This window comes from Trichosurus vulpecula, chromosome 8 (assembly GCF_011100635.1).
Source record: "Trichosurus vulpecula isolate mTriVul1 chromosome 8, mTriVul1.pri, whole genome shotgun sequence".
NCBI classification, from domain to species: domain Eukaryota; kingdom Metazoa; phylum Chordata; class Mammalia; order Diprotodontia; family Phalangeridae; genus Trichosurus; species Trichosurus vulpecula.
In genome coordinates, this window is record NC_050580.1 from 229,693,131 (window position 1) to 229,718,620 (window position 25,490).

Here is a 25,490-nt window from a genome sequence, read left to right on the forward strand (position 1 = left end):
TATAAATCCCACTGGCTCATAGTGAAACATCCTTCTGATATATTCTTAGTATTTTATTTAAAATTTTTGCATCAATGTTCATTAGGGAAATTGGTCTATAGTTTTCTTTCTCTGTTTTGGCTCTTCCAGGATCACCATATTTATGTTGCAAAAGGAATCTTTTAGGACTCTGCCTATTTTTCCAAATTGTTTATATTGTATTAGAATTAATTGTTCTTAAAATATTTCATAGAATACACTTGTGAATCCAACTGGTCCTGAGAATTTTTTTATTTAATATCTTTAGTTTTCAACATTGACTTCCACAAGATTTTGAGTTACAAATTTTCTCCCCATTTCTATCCTCCTCACTCCAAGATGGCATAAATTCTGACTGCCCCTTTCCCCAGTCTGCCCTCTCTTCTATCAATCCATTCTCTACTCTTATCCCCTTTCCCCTTACCTTCTTGTAGAGCAAGATAGATTTCTATACCCCATTGCCTGTATATCTTATTTCCCAGTAGCATGTAAAAACAACTTTGTTAAGCATTTGTTTTTAGAACTTTGAGTTCCAAATTCTCTCCCTTCTTCCCTCCCCAACCATCCTCCCTGAGAAGGCAAGCAATTCAACATAGGCCACACATGTATCATTATGCAAAACACTTCCACAGTACTCATGTCGTGAAAGACCAACTATATTTCCCTTCATCCTATCTTGTCCCCCTTTATTGAATTTTCTCCCTTGACCCTGTCCCTTTTTAAAAGTGTTTGCTTTTGATTGCCTCTTCTCCCAATATGCCCTCCCTTCCATCATCCTCCCTCTCTTATCCCCTTCTCCCCTGCTTTCCTGTAGGGTAAGACACCCAATTGAGTGTGTATGTTATTCCCTCCTTAAGTCAAATCTGATGAGAGCAAGATTCACTCATTCCCTTTCGCTGGCCCCCTCTTTCCTTCCATTAGAACTGCTTTTCTTGCCACTTTTATGGGAGGTAATTTACCCCGTTCTATCTCCCCCTTTCTCCATTCTCCTAATATATTCCTCTCTCACCCTTCAATTTTATTTTATATTTTTAGATATTATCCCTTCATATTCAACTCACCCTGTGCCCTCTGTCTATATACATATATATATATATATATCTGTATTGGCAAACAAATGGGCTGTTAGCACTTAATTCAACAAAGTGCCCTTGAAAAGTTTGGCCTTTATTTCCTCGAGTGGATTAGGAGTCCTTGACTCAAGGGAAAGCCTAGTTTACATGGGTTTGAGTGACATGTTTGTGACATCAGAGGCTTTTAGACCACATGGGTTTAAGTAGCATTTTTGTGACAATTTTAGGTCATGTGGGTGAGTCGCATGTGTGGACTCACCCTTGACCCTGAAAAAGATATAAAACCAGAGGCTGGCTTTCTCTTTTTCCAGAGCTCTGACCCACAGCAGTAGTGGTGCATGTTACTCTGGGCCTGCTGTTGTTATGAGCTCCCTGGTTGAACTCAGATGTTATTAACTATGAATTGTATTTGGTTGGTCTATCAATGTTTGTAGTTTGTTTGTATTTGCTCTGAACTTCAGGGTGCTGGCTTTTTCCCTTGAACTAAGTGAATGGTATTTGTATGCTGGATTAAAGTAAGATTGTTACCCCTTAACTTTGCTTTCCTTAGTAAAGCAAATCAAAAGAACCTGGGCTTGCAGCATTCTGTGAGCTGGTTGTTGTTGGTTTTTCATCCCCACAGCAGCTGCTAGCTAGCTGGATTGTTGAACCAACATCTACCCTAACATTAAGTAAGGTCTCATGAGTTACAAATATCATCCTTTCATGTAGGAAATGTAATTCAACTTTAGTAAGTTCCTTATCGTTTCTCTTTCCTGTTTCCCTTTTCTTGCTTTTCTTTATTCTTGTTTTTGAAAGTCAAATTTTCTATTCAGCTCTAGTCTTTTCACTGAGAAAGCTTGAAAGTCCTCTATTTTATTGAAAATCCATATTTTGCATTGGAGCATTATACTAAGTTTTGCTGGGTAGGTGATTCTTGGTTTTAATCCTAGCTCCTTTGACCTCTGGAATATCATATTCCAAGCCCTTCAATCCCTTAATGTAGAAGCTGCTAGATCTTGTGTTATCCTGATTGTGTTTCTACAATACTCAAATTCTTTCTGGCTGCTTGCAAGTATTTTCTCCTTGACCTGGGAACTCTAGAATTTGGCTACAATATTCCTGGGAGTTTTCTTTTTGGGATCTTTTTCAAGAGGTGATTGGTGGATTCTTTCAATTTCTATTTTACCCTCTGGTTTTAGAATATCAGGGCAGTTTTCCTTGATAATTTCTTGAAAGATGATGTTTAGGCTCTTTTTTTGATGATGGCTTTCAGGTAGTCCATTAATTTTTAAATTATCTCTCCTGGATCTATTTTCCAGGTCAGTGGTTTTTCCAATGAGATATTTCACATTGTCTTCCACTTTTTCATTCTTTTGGTTCTGTTTATAGTTTCTTGAATTCTCATAAAGTCACTAGCTTCCATTTGCTCCATTCTAATTTTTAAGGTGGTATTTTCTTCAGTGGTCTTTTGGACCTCCTTTTCCATTTGGCTAATTCTGCCTTTCAAGGCATTCTTCTCCTCATTGGCTTTTTGCAGCTCTTTTGCCATTTGGGTTAGTCTATTTTTTAAGTTGTTATTTTCTTCAGTATTTTTGGGGGGTCTCCTTTAGCAAGTCATTGACTTGTTCTTCATGATTTTCTTGTATCACTTCATTTCCCTTCCCAATTTTTCTTCTACTTCTCTTATTTGATTTTCCAAATCCTTTTTGAGCTCTTCCATGGCCTGAGACCAGTTCATGTTTTTCTTGGAGGCTTTTGATATAGGCTCTTTGACTTTCTTGATTTCTCTGGCTATATATTTTGATCTTGTTTATCACCAAAAAAGATTCTATAGTCTGAGTCTGCATCCTTTTTTGCTGCCTGCTTATGGTCCCAGCCAACTACTTGACCCTTGCGATTTTTGTCAGGGTATGACTTCTTTTAGAGTGGAGAGAGCTTTGTCCCAACCATCAGGACCCTTGTACTGCTGTTTCTAGAGCTGCTTCTACTCCACAGTCACCACAAGCTCTTCCACACCAGTGCTTCTCCTACCCCCAAGAACCACTAATCAGGACTGTGACCCAGATCCAAGCAGGGCAAAGAAAGAGAACCCTGCCTCTGTGCCAGCAAAGTGCTCCCTGCACTCCCGCTGTGATCCAACCTTTGATTCCTCCCACTGTGTGGGCTAGGAGCTCTGGAAGCAGCTGCAGGAGCTTCCTGCTGCTGCTGCCTGCCACCCCGGGGCTAAGGCCTGACCAGGAACTTCTCTCACCCAGATCCAGCAGTTTTCTCACTGACCTGCTCTGTTGTCTTTGGTGTCTGTGGGTTGAGAATTCTGGTAACTGCCACAGCTCAGTGATTCATGGCCCTGAGCCCTGTTCCACCTGATCTATTTTGGCCTGGTTTATCCTGGCTGGCCCAGGCTGAGCTGTGCTCCCTCTCCCAGCACGGTGTGATAGACTCCTCCCAGAGACCATCCAGGCTGTCCTGGACTGGGGACCTGCTTCCCTCTGTTATTTTGTGGGTTCTGTAACTCTAGAATTTGTTCAGAGCCATTTTTTACAGGTGTTGGGAGGGATTTGGGGGAGAGCTTAAGTGAGTCCCTGTTTTTCAGTCACTATCTTGTCTCCACCCCCACCTTGAGGATTTTTTCCTAGGGAGTTCATTGATGGCTTGTTTGATTTCTTTTTCTAAGGTGAGGCTATTCAAGTATTTTATTTCCTCTTCTGTTAATCTGGGAAATTTATATTTTTGTAAATCTTCATCCATTTCCTTGAGATTTTCAAATTTATTGGCATATACTTTGGCAAAATAGCATCTAATAATTGCTTTATTTTCCTCTTCATTGATGTAAATTTATCCTTATCATTTTTGACAGTGGTAATTTGGTTTTCTTCATTTTAAAAAAATCAAATTAACCAATGACTTATCTGTTTTATTGTTTTTCTCCCATAAAATAGCTCCTAGTTTTATTTATTAGTTCAATGGTTTTCTTACTTTCAATTTTATTAATTTCTCCTTTGAATTTCAGGATTTCCTATTTGGTGTTTAATTGAGAATTTTTAATTTGATCTTTTGCTAGCTTTTTTATTTGAGTGCCCAATTTATTGATTTGATGTGTCTATGTTTTATTGATTTAAGCATTTAGAGATATAAATTTTCTCTTAATACTGTTTTGGCTGCATCCCATAAATTTTGGTATGTTGTCTCATTATTATCATTTTTTCAATGATTTGTTTTTTGACCCACTCATTTTTTAGAGTTAGGTAATTTAGTTTCCAATTTTTAATCTTTCCATGGTCATGTTGTAAAGAAGAATTAGAACCACTGGGAGGAATCACAAGAAAGAAGAAACATACAAACAAAAAAAGAAAGCAAATAGTATGCTTTGATCTGCATTCAGACTCCATAATTCTTTCTCTGGATGTGGATAGCATTTTCCACCATGAGTCTTGAAGTTGTCTTAGATCCTTGCGTTGCTGAGAAGAGCTAAGTCTATCAAAGTCAGTCACTGAACAATGTTGCTGTTACTGTGTACGCTGTTCTCCTAGCTCTGCTTACTTCACTCAGCATCAGTTCATGTAAGTCTTTCCAGGTTTTTCCAAAGTCTGTCTGCTCATCATTTCTTATGGAACAATAGTATTTCATTACATTCATATACAACAACTTGTTCAGCCATTCCTCAATTGATGGGCATCCCCTTAATTTCCAATTCTTGGCCAGCACCAAAAGAGCTGCGGTAAATATTTTTGTACATGTAGGTCCTTTTCCCAGTTGTATGATCTCTTTGAGATACAGATCTAGAAGTTGTATTATTGACACAAAAGGTATGCACATTTTTATAGCCTTTTGAGCATAGTTCCAAATGGCTCTCCAGAATGGTTGGATCCATTCACAACTCCACCAACAATGCATTAGTGTTCCAATTTCTCACATATTCTTCAACATTTATCATTTTCCTGTTTTGTCATGTTAGCCAATCTGATAGGTGTGATGTGGTAGCTCAGAGTCATTTTGACTTGCATTTCTCTAATCAATAGTGATTTAGAGCATTTTTTCACATGACTATGAATAGCTTTAATTTTTTCATCTGAAAATGCCTGTTCATATCCTTTGACTATTTATCAATTGGGAAATGACCTTTATTCTTATAAATTTGACTCAGTTCTCTACATATTTTAGAAATGAGGCCTTTATCAGAGACACTGGTTTTAAAAATTGTTTCCCAACTTTCTGCTTCCCTTCTAATCTTGGTTGCATTGGCTTTGTTTGTGAAAAAACTTTTCAATTTAACATAATCAAAATTATCCATTTTGTGTTTCATAATGTTCTCTATCTCTTGTTTGGTCATAAATTCTTCCATTCTCCATAAAGCTGACATTCTACCCATCTTTTAGAGGGACTGAATGGTATTAGCCTTGCTGCTGAATTTCTCTCTCCAGTTTTGTTAGCACCCCTACGAACTGGTCATCAATTGCATTCTTACTATTCACATATCTTTTAGGAACCACATCCATAGACATAGGGTCTGACAGGGGGAGGGGAAGGGAGACTGTATAAATCCAATCAAACACATTTTCTTTAGGAACTTCACCCCGTCCTTTGTCATCTTTATGAGGCCTATTGCAAATAGCTCCCCATCTTAGCCACCTAAAAAGGAACAAAGAGCATTCCCTGTCTGGGGTTCTAATAAATTTAGTTGACTCAGTAAAACTAGGTTCTCAGAGAGGTCCCTCAGGCTTCATAGCAGGGAGCACAGAGGATTCCTTGCAGAGAGCATCGCTTACTTCTATGTCCTCAGGAGCATCCAAGGACTTCAGTTTTCCGCTTGAACTTTTCCTGCAACCATCTTGGCTCCTTGGTGGAAAGAAACCCCAATGGCCTGCTCCTTTAGGAGGGAGTTAGCATCTACTTCCCAGAAGCAGTAATTGGATAAGCCTGGAACTTTCTTTCCACTTGTGAGAGTTCTCCAATCTCTGCCCTATATCTGTTCTCATTCTCTAGAGGGTTAGAATAGAATAGCCTCTTGAGATTCAACTCCCTAGGCTAAGTGATAAAGGAGATAGAGGAGAAATCAATGTGTAGTTCAAAAGGGGGGAAGGGAAAGGTTGTTGCAGAAAAGTTGGAGAGAAATGGAGATCTTAATGGGATGGGAGTGGGTGGGAAGCTAGATATATACAAGCTACATACAAAGCAGACATGACGTAACCTTTGATGGGAAGCAACAACTTTCTGCAGGCTCTTGAGGTTTTTTCAGCTGAGTCTTGAAGGATATCAGGGATTCCAATAGATGATATCTTGAATTTTTGTGTATCTGTTCTTCTAAAAGGCCTGGGACATTTTGCATGCTGCTGAATATGTAAGGGGATTTGACTCAGGTTGGTGGAGGGAATGCTTGATGCTGAGGACCTGTACAAGAGATAGAGCTGGGGCCAGAGCCATTTTTGGGAAAATACTTGTGGTTCCAGACAATCCTTGGGCAAGATGCATAGAGGAACTGTAGACACATAGGGGAAACTGACTCACCAATGTGTCTTGATTTCAGGTATGCCTCCCTCCTGTTGTTGTTGTTCAGTCACAGCACTACAGGCCTTTCCATTCTCCTCTATCTCTCAAAGTCTGTCCAAGTTCATATTCAATCATTTCCATGACACTATCTATCCATCTCCTCCTTTGCAGTCTCCTCTTACTCCTTTTGCTTTCAATCTTTTCCATATATGTCCAAAGTATTTAAGCTTCAGCTTCAGCATTTGTCCTTCCAGTAAATAGTCTGAATTAATTTCCTTAGAAATTATTGGGATTGAAAGCAAAAGGAAAACGGGACAACAGTTAATTGATATGTTTTGAGCCATTTCATTACTAAATAGTTCATTCTTTGATATATTCCAATCTGTATAACTTCTTTGATTTTTTTGGTTGTTTGAAATGGTTTTACTTGCTAGTCTCCATTTGTGATGGTATTTTGTTTAACCAGTGTTTGGTGGAAAAGACTTATAAAAACATATTTAAAAACCTTCTTTTGATTTTCTCTAGAAATATTAAGAAACACATATTTTTCTAGTCTCAAAAACCCCTCTCCAGACTTGTACCTGTAGGAAGGTGGGTTAGGTCAATATTAAAAAGGCCTTTCTTCAGGAAACTGGATTAAAAGTGGAAAACAAATTTTGAACAATGGGTACCTCTTATCTTAAGATCATTACCAGAGTAGTGAGTGACTCAATGGAAAGAGAAATAATCTCTTTTCCATTAAGAGAGAAGTATCTTTTGTTATTTAGAAAGGATTATTATTTCAGAAAGGAGATCCTTTCTGATTTTGAGGACACTGGTCCAGAAGGAATTGAGTGGTTCTAGTTGAAGATTGAGTGACTGATGTTCGTGGCCATTGTTCTGGAATGTCATACTAAAATTACTTTAACAGATTATGATTGTTCTTATAGATTCTTATAAATATTACAGAAAATCATCTTGGGGCATAAAGTCCCGAGGCATAGGGAATGAGTCCAATTTGAACATTTCTCTCTCTAACCTGGAAATGCTTATATATAAATTATGTGAAATTGTTTCTGGCAGACTTGTGTCTAAAATACAGGTTATGGTATTAATTTTTTTTCTTTGACAGTGCTATGCTGTTTCAAATGAGGGTTATTCTCACCTTTAAGACTGATCAGGGACCTGGCTTTCCTTCTGAACTACACTTGTACACCTAGATTACTGATATTTGAGAAGGCAGATAGATGTGCTTATAACCTGGAACCAGGCAAGGGAAGAAGCAAGAATCCATTCATGGCCCTTCTCTGCTCTTGAGGTAGAACTCAGTCTCCCTTGGAGAGAGGTAGGCCAGATTTTAGAGAAATCTATCCATACCACCGATGAGTCATGTCCATACAACTATTACATTTTTATATGACAACTATACCACTTAAATTTACTGTGCATATTGATTTTAAGAAGACAGTATATTTTCAACAAAGCTTTGTAAAAAAAAATTTCACTGGTCAGACTGCAGTGTACCACCATCCTCCTAGTCACCCAGGCTCACAATTTAGTTGTTATTCTTGACTGCTTACTCTTTTTCAACCCTTATAAGCAATCAGTTGCTGAGACCTATCAATTCTACCCTTGCAACATATCATATATGTCCCCTTCTCTTCTCTGAGGCTGTCACCACCCTGGTGTAGTCACTTCAATACTGGACTGTTTCGATAATGTTCTGGTTGGTTTCCATGCCATAAGTCTCTCCCTACTAGTTTATTCTCCACTCAGATGTTATATTGATCTTCTATCATGTCATTGTCTACTCAATAAACTTCAGTGGTTTCTTCCTTCTTGCCCTCTACCAGGATCAGAAATATATGTGTGTGTGTGTGTGTATATATATATATATATATATATATATATATAGGCTTTCAAAGCTCTTCATGTGTGTGTGTGTGTGTGTGTGTATATACATATATATATATATATATATATGTTGGCTTTCAAAGCTCTTCATAACTTAAGCTCCTATTTTTCCGGTTTATTTATTCCTTGCTTATCCCAGCCCCTAAATACTCTGATCCAGTGACACTGCCCTTCTAGCTGTTCCTCAAGCAAGAAACTAGATAGCTTGACCATGCATTTTTACTGGCTATCTTCTCATTAGGCAGATAGATGGTACAGTAGATAGGGTGCTCGGCCTGAAATCAGAGAGGACCAGAGTTCATAATCCAGCCTCAGACACACTTTAACCTTGCTTGCCTCAGTTTCGTTATCTGTAAAATGCGCTGGAGAAGGAAATGGCAAACCACTCCAGTATCTTTGCCAAGAAAACTCCAAATGGGATCACCAAGAGTTGGACAAGTCTCAGCTAAAATTCCACTTTATGCAAGGAGCTCTTCCCATTTCTCTTAATGCTATTAACATGTTGTTTATACATAGTTTTTTTGTCCCCCTTTAGACTGTGAGCTCCTTGAAAGCAGGGACTTGCCTATTTTATATGTGTGGCAGTTTTCAAGTTTTTATTCACTATTTTGTTAATTATAATCCTGCGATATATGATTTTGTTCTTCCATATTTTCTTTAAGAATAAACGTTTTCTTTTTCTATTTTCTATTTCATTTGTACGCCAGGAAGGGAATTATTTTTACTTTCGCATATCTATACATATCCCGGGTATAGATTTTAAACTGATTCTCTCTTCTCCTCCCCTCTTTTTAGCCTTTGTTGGGCAGGGGGTGAATTTTTTTTTTCCCTGGGGGTCGAACTTAGAGATCTTGAGAATGTAATCTAATGGAGACTTTTCCCTTCTTCCTATATTCAAGTACCCTTCTTTCCTGCCTTCCTCCCGACTCAGTAAGAACAGCTGACCCTGATCATCCAAACCTATAAAAGCTTTCTCTGTGCTATTCTTTAGCTAGAGGTACTAGAGAACAAGCGGAAGAGGGCACAAGCTGCGTAAAATCCCCCAGAATCCCCTGCAGCCTCCGGGAAAGATTACAGGCTCTGGAGACTGCCGCGATTTCGGTTCCAGGGCACGGGCTGAGCCACAGTAGATCATGGCTCAGGCCTCGTTTGGTGGTAGTTCCCTGGGCAGCCCCGAGGAGCAGGCGAGCTTCCGTAAAGATTCGAACAAGAGTGTGCAGAGTGGCCGACACGCTTAGCACCCCCGTAAAATGCAACAATCTTTACGGAGGGGCCGGGGCGTTAGAGCGGCAGGCGACTGCAGCTCGCGAGAAGCTTTAAGGGCTGTCCGCTGCGGCGCTGAACCCCGGCGCGGCGGAGGCAGCGGCTCAGCGCTCTAGGAAAGTTCGATCGGCTCCTGGGAGGCTTCCGGCGGCCTCAGACTGTTCCGACGAGATGTTGTCGCGAAAGAAAACTAAGAGCGAAGTGTCCAAAGCGGCCGAAGTGCAGGGGAAATACGTAAAGAAGGAGACATCGCCGCTGCTGCGGAGTGAGTCCCTGGCGAGCTGGAGAGGGGGAAGGGGTGCGGTGGTGGCGCGGGGAAGGTCTGCGCCCCCCTCCGTGAAGGGAGGGCCGCGTTCGATTGTCTCTGCGGTCCCTTCTGGGCCTAAAGCCTGGGATTTTATTCTGCTCGCCCTGCGGGGGCAGAACTTGGGAGCTGGCGCTGCAGGGGAGGGTTGAGAACGAACGCTTAGAGCTGTATGCGAACGAAGACTGAGTTGGATTTGGGCGACTTTGCAGCCTGCGACTTAGGGCTGCCAGCGCAGGCGGGAAGGGAATGACCAGATGCAAGAGCTGGTCTCTATCATCACCCTTACCGTACTTTTGGCTAGAAACGAAAAGCCCCGTCATATAACTGAGAGTTACTTGGTCGCTTCCCTGTGCCTCCTTGACTACTTTACTTCTAAGAGCCACTGTTTTTAATCATGTTTATTTTTTGGGTTTCTTTTGCTAGTATTCTCTTTAGAAAAATTAACCAAAAACTTACTGCGTGTAAGAAGAGATAATTAAAATCTTTGCCCTGGGACAGAATATCACGTTACATGTCACCCTGTATCCATGTCTGGCATTGTTTTCACTTAGAATAAAAGACAATGTAATTACATTATAATAATGTAAATTATGATTCTTCAGGGAGTTAGCCATCTAAAAGTTTAAATTTTAAGTGTTTGGAAACCGGTTTCAGCTTTTAGACATCTAGTTAAACAGCAAGCATTTATTAAAGGCCAATTATGTGCTAGAGAAAAATGAAGTGGCACATGCTTTCAAGGAATTTAAGTTCTATAGGGAAAAATATACATAAACATAGATAAGAAAAATTTTTTAGGAAAGGCATCAGTGTATGGAAAGGCATGATAAAAGAGGTGGCACTTGAGCTGACTTTTGAAGGAAGTTAGGGATTCTAAGGCATAGAAGAGAGAGGGAATTCAAAGCATGCGAGGACAGTCAGTGCAAAAGCACAGAGACAAGAGAACGATAGCAAATAGGCCAGTTTGGCTGGATCATAGAATGTGTAAGTAAAAAAATGGAAAAGCATTTATTGAGGGCTCACATACTATGTGGCAGGTACTTTATTAGGTGCTGGGGAAAAAAACTATGAAAGTGAGACATTCAATAAATATTTATTAAGTGCCTGTTTTTGTTGTTATTCAGTTGTAGCAGACTCTTGCGAGCTTATTTGGGGTTTTCTTGGCAAAGGTAGTGAAGTGGTTTGTCATTTCCTTTTCCAGTTAATTTTATAGATGAGGAAATTCAGGCAAACAGGTTTAAGTGACTTGCCCAGGATCACACAATTATTAAATGTCTGATGCCAGATTTGATCTCGGGTTTTCCTGACTGCTGCTATATTCACTTCATCCAGCAGCCCCTATAAAGTGCCTTCAGTGTGCCAGGCATTGTGCTAAGCACTGGGGAATGACAATTTCTGTCCTGAAAGGAGCTCATGGGGGAGACAACATGCAAACAATTATGTACAAGCAAGCTATATGCAGGGGAAGGGAAGGCAAGGGAAAGGGAATAAAAATTTATATAGCATCTACTAAGGGCCAAGCACTGTGCTAAGTTCTTTATATATAAACATTAAGTTTATTTAATTGGGATTGGAAAAGGCTTTTTGCATAAGGTGAAATTTTAGTTGGGACTTGAGGAAGCCATAGAAGTGGTGAAGATGAAGATGAAGAGGAAGTGCATTCCATGCATCATGTATAGCCAGTGAAATGCTGAGAATGGAAAGAGTGTCTTGGTCACAGACAGCAAAGAGGCCGGTGTCACTGGATGAAAAAAAGTTGAGGGTGTAGGGATGGGGAGGTAGATTATAAAGGGCTTTGAACACTAGAGGATTTTATATTTGTTCCTGTAAGTGTTAGCGAGCCACTGGAGTTTGAGTATAGGGGCGATGTGATTGGACCCACGCTTTAGAAAAATCAGTTTGGCAGCTGATTTTCATTCCAGATGGTCTATAGTAGGGAGACTTGTGACAGGCAGACCAACTTGTCAAGGTGAAACTTGTAGGTCTTGGCAACAGATAGGTGGTGAGTTATAGTGAGGATGATACCTACCTGGAGCTTGGGGGACTTGGGAGGATGGTGGTGCCCTCTGCAGTAATAGGGAAGTTAGGAAGGGGGCTCGCGGAGGAAGGGGAGAGACTGAGTTCAATTTTGGACCTGTTGAGTTTAAGATGTCCCTGGGATATGTGTAGTAGGCATTTGGAGATGGAAGATGAACTCAGGTTAGTGTTGGATAAGGAGATTTGAGAATCATTAGCATAAAGATGATAATAGAATTCATAGGAGCTGATGAAATTATTAAGTGAAATAATAGAGAGGCAGAAGAGGTCCCAGATTAGAGCCTTGTGGGATACCTAAGGTTACGGGGCCTGACCTGGCTCAAGATCCATCTAAGAAGACTGAGAAGGAGCAGTCATATAGGTAGGAGGACAACCAGCAGAGAGAAGTATCTTAAATACTTACAAGAGAGTATTGAGGAAAGGAGCATGTCCAACTGTGTCAGAAAATTCAGAGAGGTCCAAAAGTCTGAGAATTGGGACAAGGCCATTGGATTTGACTGTTAGAACATCACTGTTAACTTTGATGAAAGCAATTTTGGTGGAGTAATGAGGTCAGAAGAAGCTGAATTGTCAAGAGTTAAGAAGATAGAGGAAAGGAAGCAGAAGCATCTATTATATATGGCCTTCTCAAGACGTTTGGCCACAAAAGACTAAAGAGATATGGAATGAGAATTAATGGAGATGGAAGGATCAAGTTAGAGTTTTTTGAGGATGAGGAGACATAACGATGTTTTTCCGGCAAGAGGGAAGTAGTTAATAGACAAGGAGAGATTGCATTTAAGTGAGAGAATTGGCACAATAGAGGGGGCATACTGCTGGAGGAGATAGGATGGAATGGGATCACTTATGCAGATATGGGGGTTTGCCTTAGCTAGGAGAAGGGCCACTTCATGTGAGAGGTGAAGGAAGAAATAGTAGCAGTTGGCATCAGAGTATTATAAGATGAGGAGGGGGAGAGAAGAGGCTTGCAACAGCATCTGTTGAGAGTGGGATAGTGAATTAATTAGGAAAGTATAGAGGGATTGCCTAGCAGAAATGAGGACACATGTTATGTAACAAATTTGTAGTGGACTCATTCAAAATAGTTGTGTAATTTTTCTCCTTTGTTCAGCAATTGTGTAATGATACACACTGGGAGTGTGGAGTGATACAAGACTGAAGGTTGGCAGGGCACAACTGGCCTTATGATAAGGGTACAAGACACTTAAGAGATGACATTATAGAATTGAATGGGGAGAGGAAGCTAGTGCAGAAGAGATGGCCTGAAAGTGAACTGAGTAGTTGGAGGCCACAGTGTGGACAGAAAACTGGGTTTGGTAATGGAAGGCAGAGAGAAGGGTAGAAAGCCAATAGAATATAATCAGATAAGGGAATTTCAGAGTTCATAAACTTGGAGGTGGTTCATTTGTGATTGATGGCAAGATAAAGAGTATGACCATTTTTGTGTGTGGCTTAGGTGGGATGGAGGAGTAGGACATGGGACATGAATAGATTGAGAAATTGCCTTGTTAACTATATTTGAGGGAAAGTCAATATATGTGATGAGGTCCCCTAGTATGAGGGCAAGAGTTGAAAGAAAAGCTTGTGAGCCAGGTACTAAACTCACTGAGGAAGGAAGGGGAATATCTTGGAGGACAACAGTTACCAGGATTTTGATTGGGTAGTAGATGTGGATTGCATGGACCTTAAAGGAAGAGAGTTTACTGACTGATAGTAGTAGGGGGAAGAACCTGGAAGTGACAGTGGGGAATAAGGAGTATTCCATTTCCTCTATGAATCTAGGGGAATGCATGAAAGTTTGGCTAGGTCTGGAAAGAGTGACCAGGGAGGGAGCCAGATCTCAATGAGATCCAGAAGATCGGAATGGGAAAGGAAAAGATTTAAGATAAAAGCAAGTTTGTTGCATTACGGAAGGCACAGCGGAATGGATGTTTGGTTGGGACTTTGGGGATGGGGATTGAGGAGAATGGGAATAAAGAATTGGGTTGTTGGGGAAGGGGATTGGGTTTTGTATGATGACCAACAGGAGTTCAGAGTCAATAGGACGTGTAGGATGTTGCCAGATATTTGTTAATCATTAAGTGTAAGATTTAGAGAGATTTTCAAAGTCAGTAGTATGGTGACTTAAGGTGGAGTTGTTTCAGATCTTTGGGCAGTTTCAGAGGAGGGAGCAAGTTCTTGGAGTAGTGATACACCCCTTCTCTAAGGCAGGAGAACAGTAGTAGGAGACAGTCCCAGCCTTCAAGGATCTTACTTTCTAATAAGTGAAAACAATATATATGACAGTACTGGACAGGAAAAGGAATTTTTGGTGTGGGGAATCATAGGAACAGCAAGTATTGACATATTGTTTTCAGAAGCAGAGATAACATTGATTTGATTGATAACTGTTCAAAGCATGAGGTGGAAAGGGGCAGGAGTTGGAGTTGGCTCTCTGGGCACATGGCAAGATATCTTGGTATCTTTGTTGTAGCATGGTATGCAGGCTGCTAGATATAGTGGATTAGTTGAATTTACCAAGCAGAAGAATTTGTATTTTATCCCAGAGGTAATAGGAAATCATTGGAACTTTTTGAAAGAAAAGGTCAGATCTGTCCTTTATGAACATACTTTTGTCATTTGTGTGGAGGATGAATTAGAGTGGGAAGAGACTTGAGTCAGAGACCAATTAGTAGGCTGTTTGATAGTGATGGGTGTTGAGGGCCAGAACTAAGGAGAGAGCCAAGTGAGTAGAGAAGGGATAGTAGGTTTGGGGAGTTAGAATTGATAAAATTTGGCAACTGATGGGAAATTAAAGTTGAAAAGTCGAATGCTTTGTGATAATAATACTATGACTCCTGTGCTGTAACTTATATGAACATTCCCTTAGCATGAATGTTTAATTCTTTTTTCTTTTTTTTTTTTTGAGGGGGGGAAGGTGGGGCAAATGGGGTTAAGTGACTTGCCCAAGGTCACACAGCTAGCAAATGTGTCAGATGTCTGAGGCTGGATTTGAACTCAGGTCCTCCTGACTCCAGGGCTGGTGCTCTACTCACTGCACCACCTAGCTGCCCCTGGATGTTAAATTCTTTTGCTAGATAGATAGATCACATCTAAGTTTATAAAGGCCCCACAGTAACCCTGTGAAGTAGATAGTACAATTATTAATATGATCTCTTATAAATGAGGAAAACCACGATTCAAAGAAGCTTAGTGATTTTTACCCAGCCAATAAATATCTGTGTTATCATTTGAACCCAAGTCTCTTAGCTTAAGATCCATTGCTTTTTCTAATATATTGTACCAGAGAGATTAAAGCCTTCCCCTTGGACATATACTATTGTTTCTAAACAGTTGCCCTCAACAGCAATAATATTCTTATCACAAAGCAGAGAAAAAATACAAAATCATTTTTTATTGGTACTTTACTGCTGAGATATTGATTGATGAAGTAATGACCATTGTAGAATTAAGAGAGTCAAAAAAGCCTACATGGTTTCCACCAGGTATTTGAACAATTCCTAGAAGGTTTTGGGAATTTTTAGTTATGTTTATTTTTTCCCCTACTTCCTTCACCTTATATCTCCTTTTAAATACAACTTATTCACTTAGCAAATTTGAATGAATTTTTGAATGTTAAAATATTTCCATAGAGTACGTTGACTAAAATAAAACAAACTTAACCAGTAGATATTTTTTATAATTGTCCAGATTTTCCATAAGTCTTATTTTATAGGGTCATTGCAGTAAGTGTATCTGATAAAAGGGGGTGTTAGGAGTTTGAGGATTAATGCTTTTGTTGGGATTTGCTTTTAAAACTATTTTGTAGCTTTTCATTTTGTAGCTTTCTTTCAGGCCCCTGGGTTCACGAACCAGTCTAATTTCAATAATAAATTATGGTTTGTTACATAGTAAATGTGCATATTATTTAAGAATATATGAAATAATGAACTGTATCATATAATTAACAAACTACTTATATTGTTATAGTTAGGTTTGATTTTTGATTTACTCCTCCACAGTGGGGAGAGTAGTAAAATTGGGGTCATTGGGAAGAAATTCCATTAGGGAAGATTTTTTAAAAAAAAAGCTTTCCAGTTATTAGAGTTGTCCAATAGTGAAATGGACAGCCACATTAGTAAGTTTCCTAACACTGAAGCCCTTCAAGCAGAGGCTGGCTGATTGCTTGAGAACGTCAGAATAGATACATTTCCTACTCTGTGTAGTTCCTTCTAGTATTTAGTTTCTCTAACTTTATTTTCTGTGATGTTCCCATCATACACAGGCCAGTTTTAAACCAATTATAGCCTATTAATCTGACATTAAACTCCATTATATAAGCTTAATAATTCTAACGAATTCTAAAAGTCACTTTTCCCAAAAGTGAGCATTTTCTTTAAAAATTTTGTTCAGTACAAATGACTTTATGAAAGTCATTATTCTCATTACATTTGTGTCCAACTGTAATTTTCTTTACTTCAGAGCAATGTTTCAGATTCTGTTTTGAACTAGTTTAATTAAAGCTTAATAAGTTTAATATAAGACTGATTTTTCATTTTATAAAGGTACTACAAAACTTTGTGAATCAAACCCACTTTGTATCACCTTTTGTACCACCTGTACTACCTCCGATACATTTGTATTTTTAAAAATCACCTTCATCCCAAGATGGAGGAGAAATAGGTTAGATTGCAGTTGGTATGAAAATGATCAGTGAGGGGTTTTAGTGCATTGTAAACTTGAGTCAGCAATGTAACGTGGTAATTTTTATTTCTATCCCAAGTGCCTAACATTGTTCCTGCCTGGCATGTTAGTTACTTAATAAATGCTTATTGATTGATGGTCATTTTTGTTATGCCCTTTCTAGTCCAAAGGTCATTTTTCATGACAGATGAAGAAACAGAATTAAAATAAAAACTGAGCAGCTTTGATTTTCTCTAAAAAGCTATACTTACTCCATTTACCTAGAGCAGCAATCTTATGTTTATTTTGATCTTCCTATTTTCCCTAATATCTTTTTTTTTTTTTACTGGGTTTCTCTATTTTTCTCAGGCTGGAAGGGAATTATGTACTCACAAGTTTGATCTCACTAGTGGTTGGCAAGGGAGCTTTGATCTACTCTGTTTGTTGTAAACTAAGTTGGTTTACATTGTCCATCCCAATCTTCCTTAGGCACCATGCTTTCCCAGGGCTCGCTATATTGGTACTGTATTTAGTGCAGACACCCTATCACCTTAGTCCACTATAGTTCAGAATTCCAGAGCTCAAGAGATCTACCAGCCTCAGCCTTCCTGTTAGCAGGGATTACAGATGTGTGCCGCCACATCTGCCCACAGTATAACTTTTTAAGAACTCTTTTTGTTATCCTTAACTTTCTTTACTAGCTGAAACTCATTTTTTATTTTAATATTCCTAGCACTGTTAATTTTTATATCGTGTTTTTTACTGATGTCATTTGTTTTTATATTACCCTCATTTATAAATCTATTCCTCTTCACTCTGGTATCTATCTTGTTAGCCTTTTTAATAAAGATTTAAAGTAAAGAGAGTTAAAAAAAAATTCATCAAAACCAACACATCAGCCATGTCTGTATCCTCTACAAATAGGGCAGTTTTAGAGGAGGGAGCACGTTCTTGGAGTATAAGTAGTAGTGATACACCCCTATATATTTTCTCACACTTTTCTAGGGAGAAGTTTGGTTATTTTAAGTATACAGTGTTCCTGATGATCTTTTATCAAATGAGGTAATATTTGAAAAGCTCTTAGTACAGTGCCTGGTACTATGTAAACATTGGCTATTATCATTATTAGCTATTATTTTAAGGTCCTTTTCAGTTATAAATATATAATCTTATAAATCTAATTGTAAACTCTTAGACTTGGGGAAACATAATTAGACAGAAGTTAGAAAACTATCTAGGCATTTTAGTAGGCTACACAGCCAATACGAGTCAGTAGTGTGATAGGAAAGCCTAAGACAGTTTTAGGTTGCATCGAAAGGCATAGTTTCTTGAAATAAGTAGGTGATGGTCTCACTATACTCTGCTCACTTGAGATCACATCTAGTGTATTATGTTAAGTTCTACATTTCTCAGTTTAGGAAGGTCACTATTAAGCTAGGCATTAAAAGTGTCCAGAGAATTGTAGCCAGAATTGTGTATTGGTCGTATTTGGCTTTAAGAACAAGAAAATTAATGAGGGAGGGACATATTACTTGTTTTCAGATATTTGAACATCTGTTATGTGTAAGAAAAATTAAGAGTTGTTCTGTTTGATCCTAGAATGCAGAAGTAGGAGCAATGGATAGAAGTTTAAAATGGGGACTTTTAGGTCTGTTGGTCAGGAAGAATTTCCTCACAGGGCTATTCAAAGGTATAATGGATTGTCTTGGTTCTCCCTCATTGGAGGTCTTCCCCTAAAGGTTGTGTAACCACTTAGTATGTTTTTGCATCTTTGTTTTTTAGTATTTGTTAGTGTGCTTTTTGCTTTTGTTAGGCCAAATTGCTTTTCATTTTTGAGATTCTGTGATTCTTGACCCCAGAGGATATAACTAGGACCAAGGGATGGGTAAGGAAAAATGTTAGTGGTAGGGCAGATTTTATATTGTTACATGGAAAAATTTTCTAACATTAGAATTCTCCAGAACTGGGAATGGGCTGCTTCTGGAGATACTCAGTTCTCAGTCACTGAAACTATTTCAGGCAAAGTTTGGGTGATTATTTGCTAGGAATATTGTAGAGGTATTTCATGCTGTCAGTAGGGAGTGGACTCTGAAGTCATTTCCATTTCTTAGGATTCTAAGATTATGGTTTGACAATATTTCCAAAGTAAAATTAAAAATGTTTTAATATGCTAAAATGATGCATTTACTTTCCTGAATGAATTCAAATAGTCCTTGTCAAAACCTAGTTTTTCATATTTTGAAGTAGTAATTTTGTTGTTATTTCAGATCTTATGCCTTCATTCATCCGTCATGGTCCAACGATTCCAAGACGAACTGATATCTGTCTTCCAGATTCAAGCACTCATGCCTTTTCAGCTACTGGGGATGGAGTAGCTTCCAGAAATCAGAGTTTTCTTAGAACTCCAATTCAGAGGCCACCTCATGAAATCATGAGGAGAGAAAGCAACAGACTATCTGCACCTTCCTACCTTGCAAGGAGTTTAGCGGATGTCCCTCGGGAATATGGTTTTTCTTCTCAGGGTTTTTTAATGGAAGCCAATGCTACTGTTGAAAATGGTGACACTAGTTCCTCTTATTATTATTTGGATAATTTTTTCAATGGTCAGAGGAGGCAGTTGCCTGGAGATCGTGTACATGAAGACTACAGATATGAATACAACAATGATCTCTTCCAAAGAATTCCACACAGTCAGGGGAAGCATGTGTCAGGTGATTCAAAGTACAAATACTGCATGTGTTTTTATTCTGATTTGCCTGACAGTTTTCAGTATGGTAGATACTCTGGTCTGGGCTCACTTGTTAGGAACTTTGGAAACTAATAAACACTCTTTTGGAGATCATCATATTTAATCCTTCATTATTGCTAACCAAGCTTGTAATTAGTCATTCTTCCTTATAAAGAAAAAAAATGAAAGAATCCCAGTTTCATTCATTTTACTGTGATAAAATTTGTGTCACTGCTTCCCAACTTTCTGTCTCATATATACAAATGAAATCCTGGGATCAAGTCTCTAGCTAGATGAGCTAAGTACAGCTTTACTCTATTTCCAGTAGTCAGAGCTTTAGTTTTTCACCCTTTATTCCTTTTCCTAACACTTCTCTGCTATAAATCCTATTGATACTTGATCACTTCTCTCCTTCAACCTTCCCATCCCTGCTCTTAAGACATTGTTTTGGTAATTCAAGGACATTTTATTTTGTTGATGTGGTTACTTCCTTTCCTGACACATATGATCCTAACTCCTCTCCCAGTTAGTAAATGGTTTTCAACAGTTGCTGAAAATTTCATTGCCCTGTGATTAGACTTAGAATAAGCTTTTGAATTCATCGAGGTTAGTCCAATTTTTAGTGCAGTGCCAGTATATAGTAGGTGCTTAATAAATGCTTGTTGACTGTACTTGGACTACAGGCATTTTTTTCCTCATTATTGAAACCTTCCATTTTGGTAGGACATAGCATCACTTTTCTCTGCTGACATGACTTTTAAGAACCCTAAGTCACTTCATGTCATGATGAGGTGTCAGTGTAATTTTAGTGGAACTGCATGTTAAACATAATAATCAATTATTTTCTCCCATGAAGTTTCTCAGTATAATCTTTGAAGCATGGAAATTTTAGTTTTCAGAGACACAAAGATCTAGTATTAGCAGCCTAATAGGAAGACTTGGAGATATTAATGCATTCTGGTCTAGACAATCATAATATTCTGTCATTTAATCTTTTCCTGTACATTTCTGCTTTTAAACTTATTCATCCTCATTTTGACCTCCAATCCTTCTACCCCTCTGTACTTTCCCATGCCATCATTCCTTCTCTAGTTATTTTCTACTCCCTTCCCAATCTTAACCCCTCAGTAAATCAATTGAACTCTATACTATCCTCTGCCCTTGACTCTCTGGCTCCTTTGTCCTGTTCCCGCTCATACCTTGTATAATCTCACTGTCCATTTATTTTACTCATATGCTTTGGAATAGACCTCGTCTTTCAGCTCTGCTCACTTCTCTAATATGAACTGAACCTTAACAGCATTTTTCTAGTTGGTTAGTTGATCTTGTGCTCACTAGAGCTATAGCCCAGAACTTCTGGTCATTTAGGTCCATTCACAACACAGCTATTTGCTAACTTATTCTTTTTGGCTGCAGCGTAGATTTTGTTTGTTTAGTTTTTTTGTTTATTAGAATTCCTATTAAAATTTTATAATACAATTAGAATAAAAAGTTTAATTTTCATTGTTAAGCATAAAAAACCTTTTCCTCAAAACTTAACAGAATTAGAAATTGACAGTTAAAAAATTAATTGCATTCATATTTTTATCAGAACTGAATTAACTCAAACAGACCAGGGAATATGTATTTGGACAACATTTCAGAGAAGGTTCTTGTTTCCCATGTAGATAAATCTATGTATTAGTTGATGAGACTGAATTCTTACTATAAAAAATTTTATCTTCTGAAACACAAATAATCTACAATAATTTTTCCATTTCAGCCTTTTACTTATCAATATTGGAGATACAGAGATTTGGGTGGATTATTATTTAATCTGAAGACTACTTGCTTTCCAACTTTGGAATTTAACTTAAATACCTAAAATCGTAACATGATTTTAAGAAAGTCTTAGAATCATTATAAGAAAATGTCTAACATAATATAAAATCTTTGTCAAGATTACGTAATAAATTTTTATTATAGCCACCCGCACAAACATATACACAACCCCAACATACACAGTTTTTAGAAATAAAATATACTGTGGTCACATTAGGAGAATCCCCTCAGAGATGAATATAGAGATAGTTGTTTAACAGAGTGAAAAATTAAGTTCATCAGGTAGTTAAATAGCTTCTTAAGAAAAATTAACCACTGTACAGTTTCTGCTCCAAGACAGAGTAATGAAATACCTCCCTTATTTTTGGGAAATCAGTTAAGACATAAGTGTTATGTCTATCACATAGGAAAGCAAAATAATTAAGTGGTTCAAGGGAATTTCTGTACTCTGTAATCTGTTATATTGTGAACTTAAGGTATCATCAAGAGTCTCAGAAAAAGGCTCTTATAATACTGAGTGTAAATATTCAAATATCTAATTCCCAACCTCACATTCTTAGTAAAGTACAGTTAGAGAAATTTCACACATAAACACAGTTTTGGTCCCAAATAACTTAATTTTCATGTTTTAATACCTGTTTTAAAGATTTTTTTTTTGAAAAACAATTTTTGTAGTAATAAATCTAATCCCTCATTTTCTGTGACTGACCAAACCATAGAAAAAGATGAAATCAAGAGTCAAAGTCCAAAAAAAATAAAGTCAGTACAGTAGTTCCTTTTTCTCACTTAAGGGGCATATGTCTATATCTGTATAGCTATGCACACACACATGTGTGTGTTTGTATGTATGTAAAGATATCAACTACGTGGTACAGTAGATGGAGTACCAGTCCTGGAATTGGGAAGATTCCTCTTTCCGAGTTTAAATGTGGCCCCAGGCTGTGTTGTACTGTGTGACCCTGGGCAACCCTGTTTGCCTCACTTTTCTCAACTATAAAATGAGTTAGGGAAGTGTAACAGCAACTTAGATTTGAAGCTCTTTCCCACCCATTAATAGGCCATGTGACCTGCTTATATCACAGGAAGGGTAAGTCACATGTGGTGGGAGGAGATTGCTGGGAGGAAAAGGAAATTGTGTCACAGGAAATGCTGAGAGAGCAGTTACGGCAGTTAGGACATTTAGAGCTGATAGAAAGAACAGATCTGTTTTAGCCGTGCTGTAAGTTTTGCTTGTTTTTGTGGGAAGGCCCGAGCGGGGGGCGGGGCGGGTGGATGTTTTTGGAATGGTGAGGCTCCATGCTGTGATATTGTGTATTGCATTCTTTGCTGCTGTGATGGATCGGGCAGATGGCTTATGGGATATGGTCCTCCGGTGTCTGAATTAATGGTTTATTTCTTCTGCCTTCTGTGTGGAGAGTCTTGTATATTTTGTGATGCAGAGCCACATAGACATTTTGACAGTTATCATCTACATTGTTATTATTGCCTTGCGGATACATTTTGCATCATGAACAGGATTGCAAGGTATAAGATCTCTGGAGGCAGAAGGACTTTAGAGGAAGAAATGGTTATCCCAGGATGGGAGGAGGTACCTTATTCCCCCTAGCAAGGGAATGGTCTAAAGGCACTGATTTGTGCGAGGACTGGAAACCAGCCACAGAGGGATGAGACCTTCTCCCCTTACCCCATTCATTCGAGGAGGGAATGATGCATTGCTTTATATGCTTATCTTGTGTTATCCCTGTTATATTGTTGTGTAAAGTTTTGTTGACACCAGTTATCTCAAAACTGCCATTGCGCTATGTAATGGATAAGAAAGATCCTGGGGCTGAATATAATAGCAATTTAGATTTGAAGATCTTTCCCACCCATTAATAAGCCATATGACCTGCTTATGTCACAGGAAGGGTAAGTCACAAGTGGTGGGAGAAGCTTGCTGAGAGGAAAAGGAAATTGTATCGCAGGAAATGCTGAGAGAGCAGTTATGGAGGTTACGACAGTTAGAGCTGATGGAAAGAATAGACCTGTGATAGCTGTGCTGTAAGTTTTGCTTGTTTTTATGGGAAGGCCCCAGCAGAGGGGCGGATGGTTTTGGGAAGGTGAGGCTCCATGCTGTGATATTATGTATTGAATTTTTTGCTGCTGTGATGGATTGGGCAGATGGCTTATGGGATATGGTCCTCTGGTGTCTGAATAAATGGTTTACTTCTTCAGCCTTCTCTGTAGAGAGTCTCGTATATTTTGTGATACGGAACCACGTAGGCATTTTGACAGTTACCATCTATACTGTTATTATTGCCTTGCTGATACAGGAAGGAAGTGGCAAACCACTCCAGTGTCTTTGCCAAGAAAACTCCAAATGGAATCATGACTGAAAAATGACTGAACAACTGTGTGTGTTGTACATGTGCATACACATATATGTACACATGGACTTTAAACATACGTGGCACACATATGCAGGGCATATATACGTGTATACATGTGTGCAGACCATACATATGTATATACATATATGCACACATACTCAAGGTAAACATGAACAAACATTTGCGTTTTTTTCTATAGAAATTACAGACTTTGATATAAATGTTATCTTACTTTTTTGGGGATACTTGCCCGGTACAATGTTATCTGCTGGGCTGTCTTATGTAGTAAGTTTCTGTTTTATTTAATCAAGTACTCAACATTTAACAGTTTGAACAATTGAATAGCAGCTAAGTTCATTTTCACACATGCTGGGAAATATATATGTATTTATTTTTTTCCTTTTGATTAGAGCTTAGATTTGTTTTTTTTTTCCCCAGATTCTGTTAAGAGATTGTTAACTCTTAACTGTGTTAATAGTGTGTTAACAGATCTGTTAAGAAAAATGTAACATTTCTACAGCTCTGCAGGGAGAGGGGGCTGGTCAGTTTTACTATAGGCTCAGATGAAAAGAAAATGGGAATCATTTTAGAAGTGTCTTTGGGCAGCATTAATAACAGGTTGGTTATAAATGGCTATTATTCAAACTAAGATACTAGAAAAAATTCATGTCTCCAAATTTTATTTCTTTTACTATACAGAATTTAACAAGGGGGCGTGTATGTTTGTGTGTGTGTGTGTGTGTGTGTATCTGTGTGTCTGTGTGTGTCTGTGTCTGTGTTCAGTGTGTCTGACTGCGACCCCATCCTCCCACTATTTCTCAAAGTCTGTCCAAGTTCTTGTTTGTTTCCATGACACTGTGTCCATCTCATCATCTGCTAACCCCTTTTCCTTTTGTCTTTGATCTTTCCCAGTATTAGGGGCTTTTCCAGTGATTCCTGTGACCAAAGTATTTAAGCTTCAGCTTCAGTATTTGACCTTCTGGCGAATAGCCTGAATTAATTTCTTTCAAGTATTGATTGATTTGATATCCTTGCTGATCAAGGGACTTTGAAAAGTCTTCCCCAGCATCAAAATTTGAAAGCGTCTGTTTTACTACACTTAGCTTTCCTTATAGTTCTTCTCTCACAGCCATACATTGTTACTGGAAAAAAGCTTTGACCATATGGACTTTTATTGTCAAGGTGATGTCTTTTTTGGTATGTTGTCTAGATTTGCCATAGCTTTCCTTCCAAGAAATAAGTGTGTTAGCAGTGTTTCTTAAGGTCCATTTGACTTCATTCTCTAGAATGTCTGGCTCTAGATCAGTAACAACAGTTAAGGATAAAATGAAACTATTGTGAAGGTAATAGAGTTATTCCATTCTATTTTAAAGCATTTAGTTCATCTTTAATTTATCTTAGGATTTTTAAAACTACATAATTTAGACTTCTGTCTTTTAGAAATTTCCTAAAGTCTGTATCAAGCCTAAGTTTTTTAGAGTCCTGGAACTTAAATACATATTTCAAAAGAGTAATTTTTAAAAGTCAGAAGTACCTTAAACTAGCCACTATTGAGAAAGATCATCCTGCTTGAGTGAGTTCCACTGTCATATACTGGAAAGCCTTTATATGATATTAATACATAAACTAGGCTGGAGTACTTTTTCCTGGGGCTAAATCTTAGAACTTTGTTTACCCATTTTATGTCAGTTAATATGGGCTTATGTAGGGGAAGTCAAAGAAAAGAGGGTAAAATGAGAAAGAAGTTCAGAGGGTTCAGTGCTGAGAAAGGAAAGTGAAAACACTCTCTTAGAGGGGAGTCTTTATAAAATTTTAAAAAATAGGGAAAATAACATTTCCTTCTCATCAGGCTG

At 38.3% G+C, this 25,490-nt stretch overlaps 1 protein-coding gene across 1 annotated transcript in view; it reads left to right on the forward strand.

Annotated features, from left to right (window-relative positions):
- The first annotated feature begins 9,516 nt into the window (after positions 1-9,516).
- The window catches only part of SAV1 (salvador family WW domain containing protein 1), a 93,456-nt gene continuing 77,482 nt past the window's right edge, over positions 9,517-25,490 (forward strand). Inside the window, exons 1-2 of the mRNA XM_036736967.1 lie at positions 9,517-9,981; positions 18,987-19,430. Of these exons, the coding sequence (XP_036592862.1) occupies positions 9,888-9,981; positions 18,987-19,430 (538 nt within the window). The 5' untranslated portion in view covers positions 9,517-9,887. The remainder of the gene's footprint in view (positions 9,982-18,986; positions 19,431-25,490) is intronic.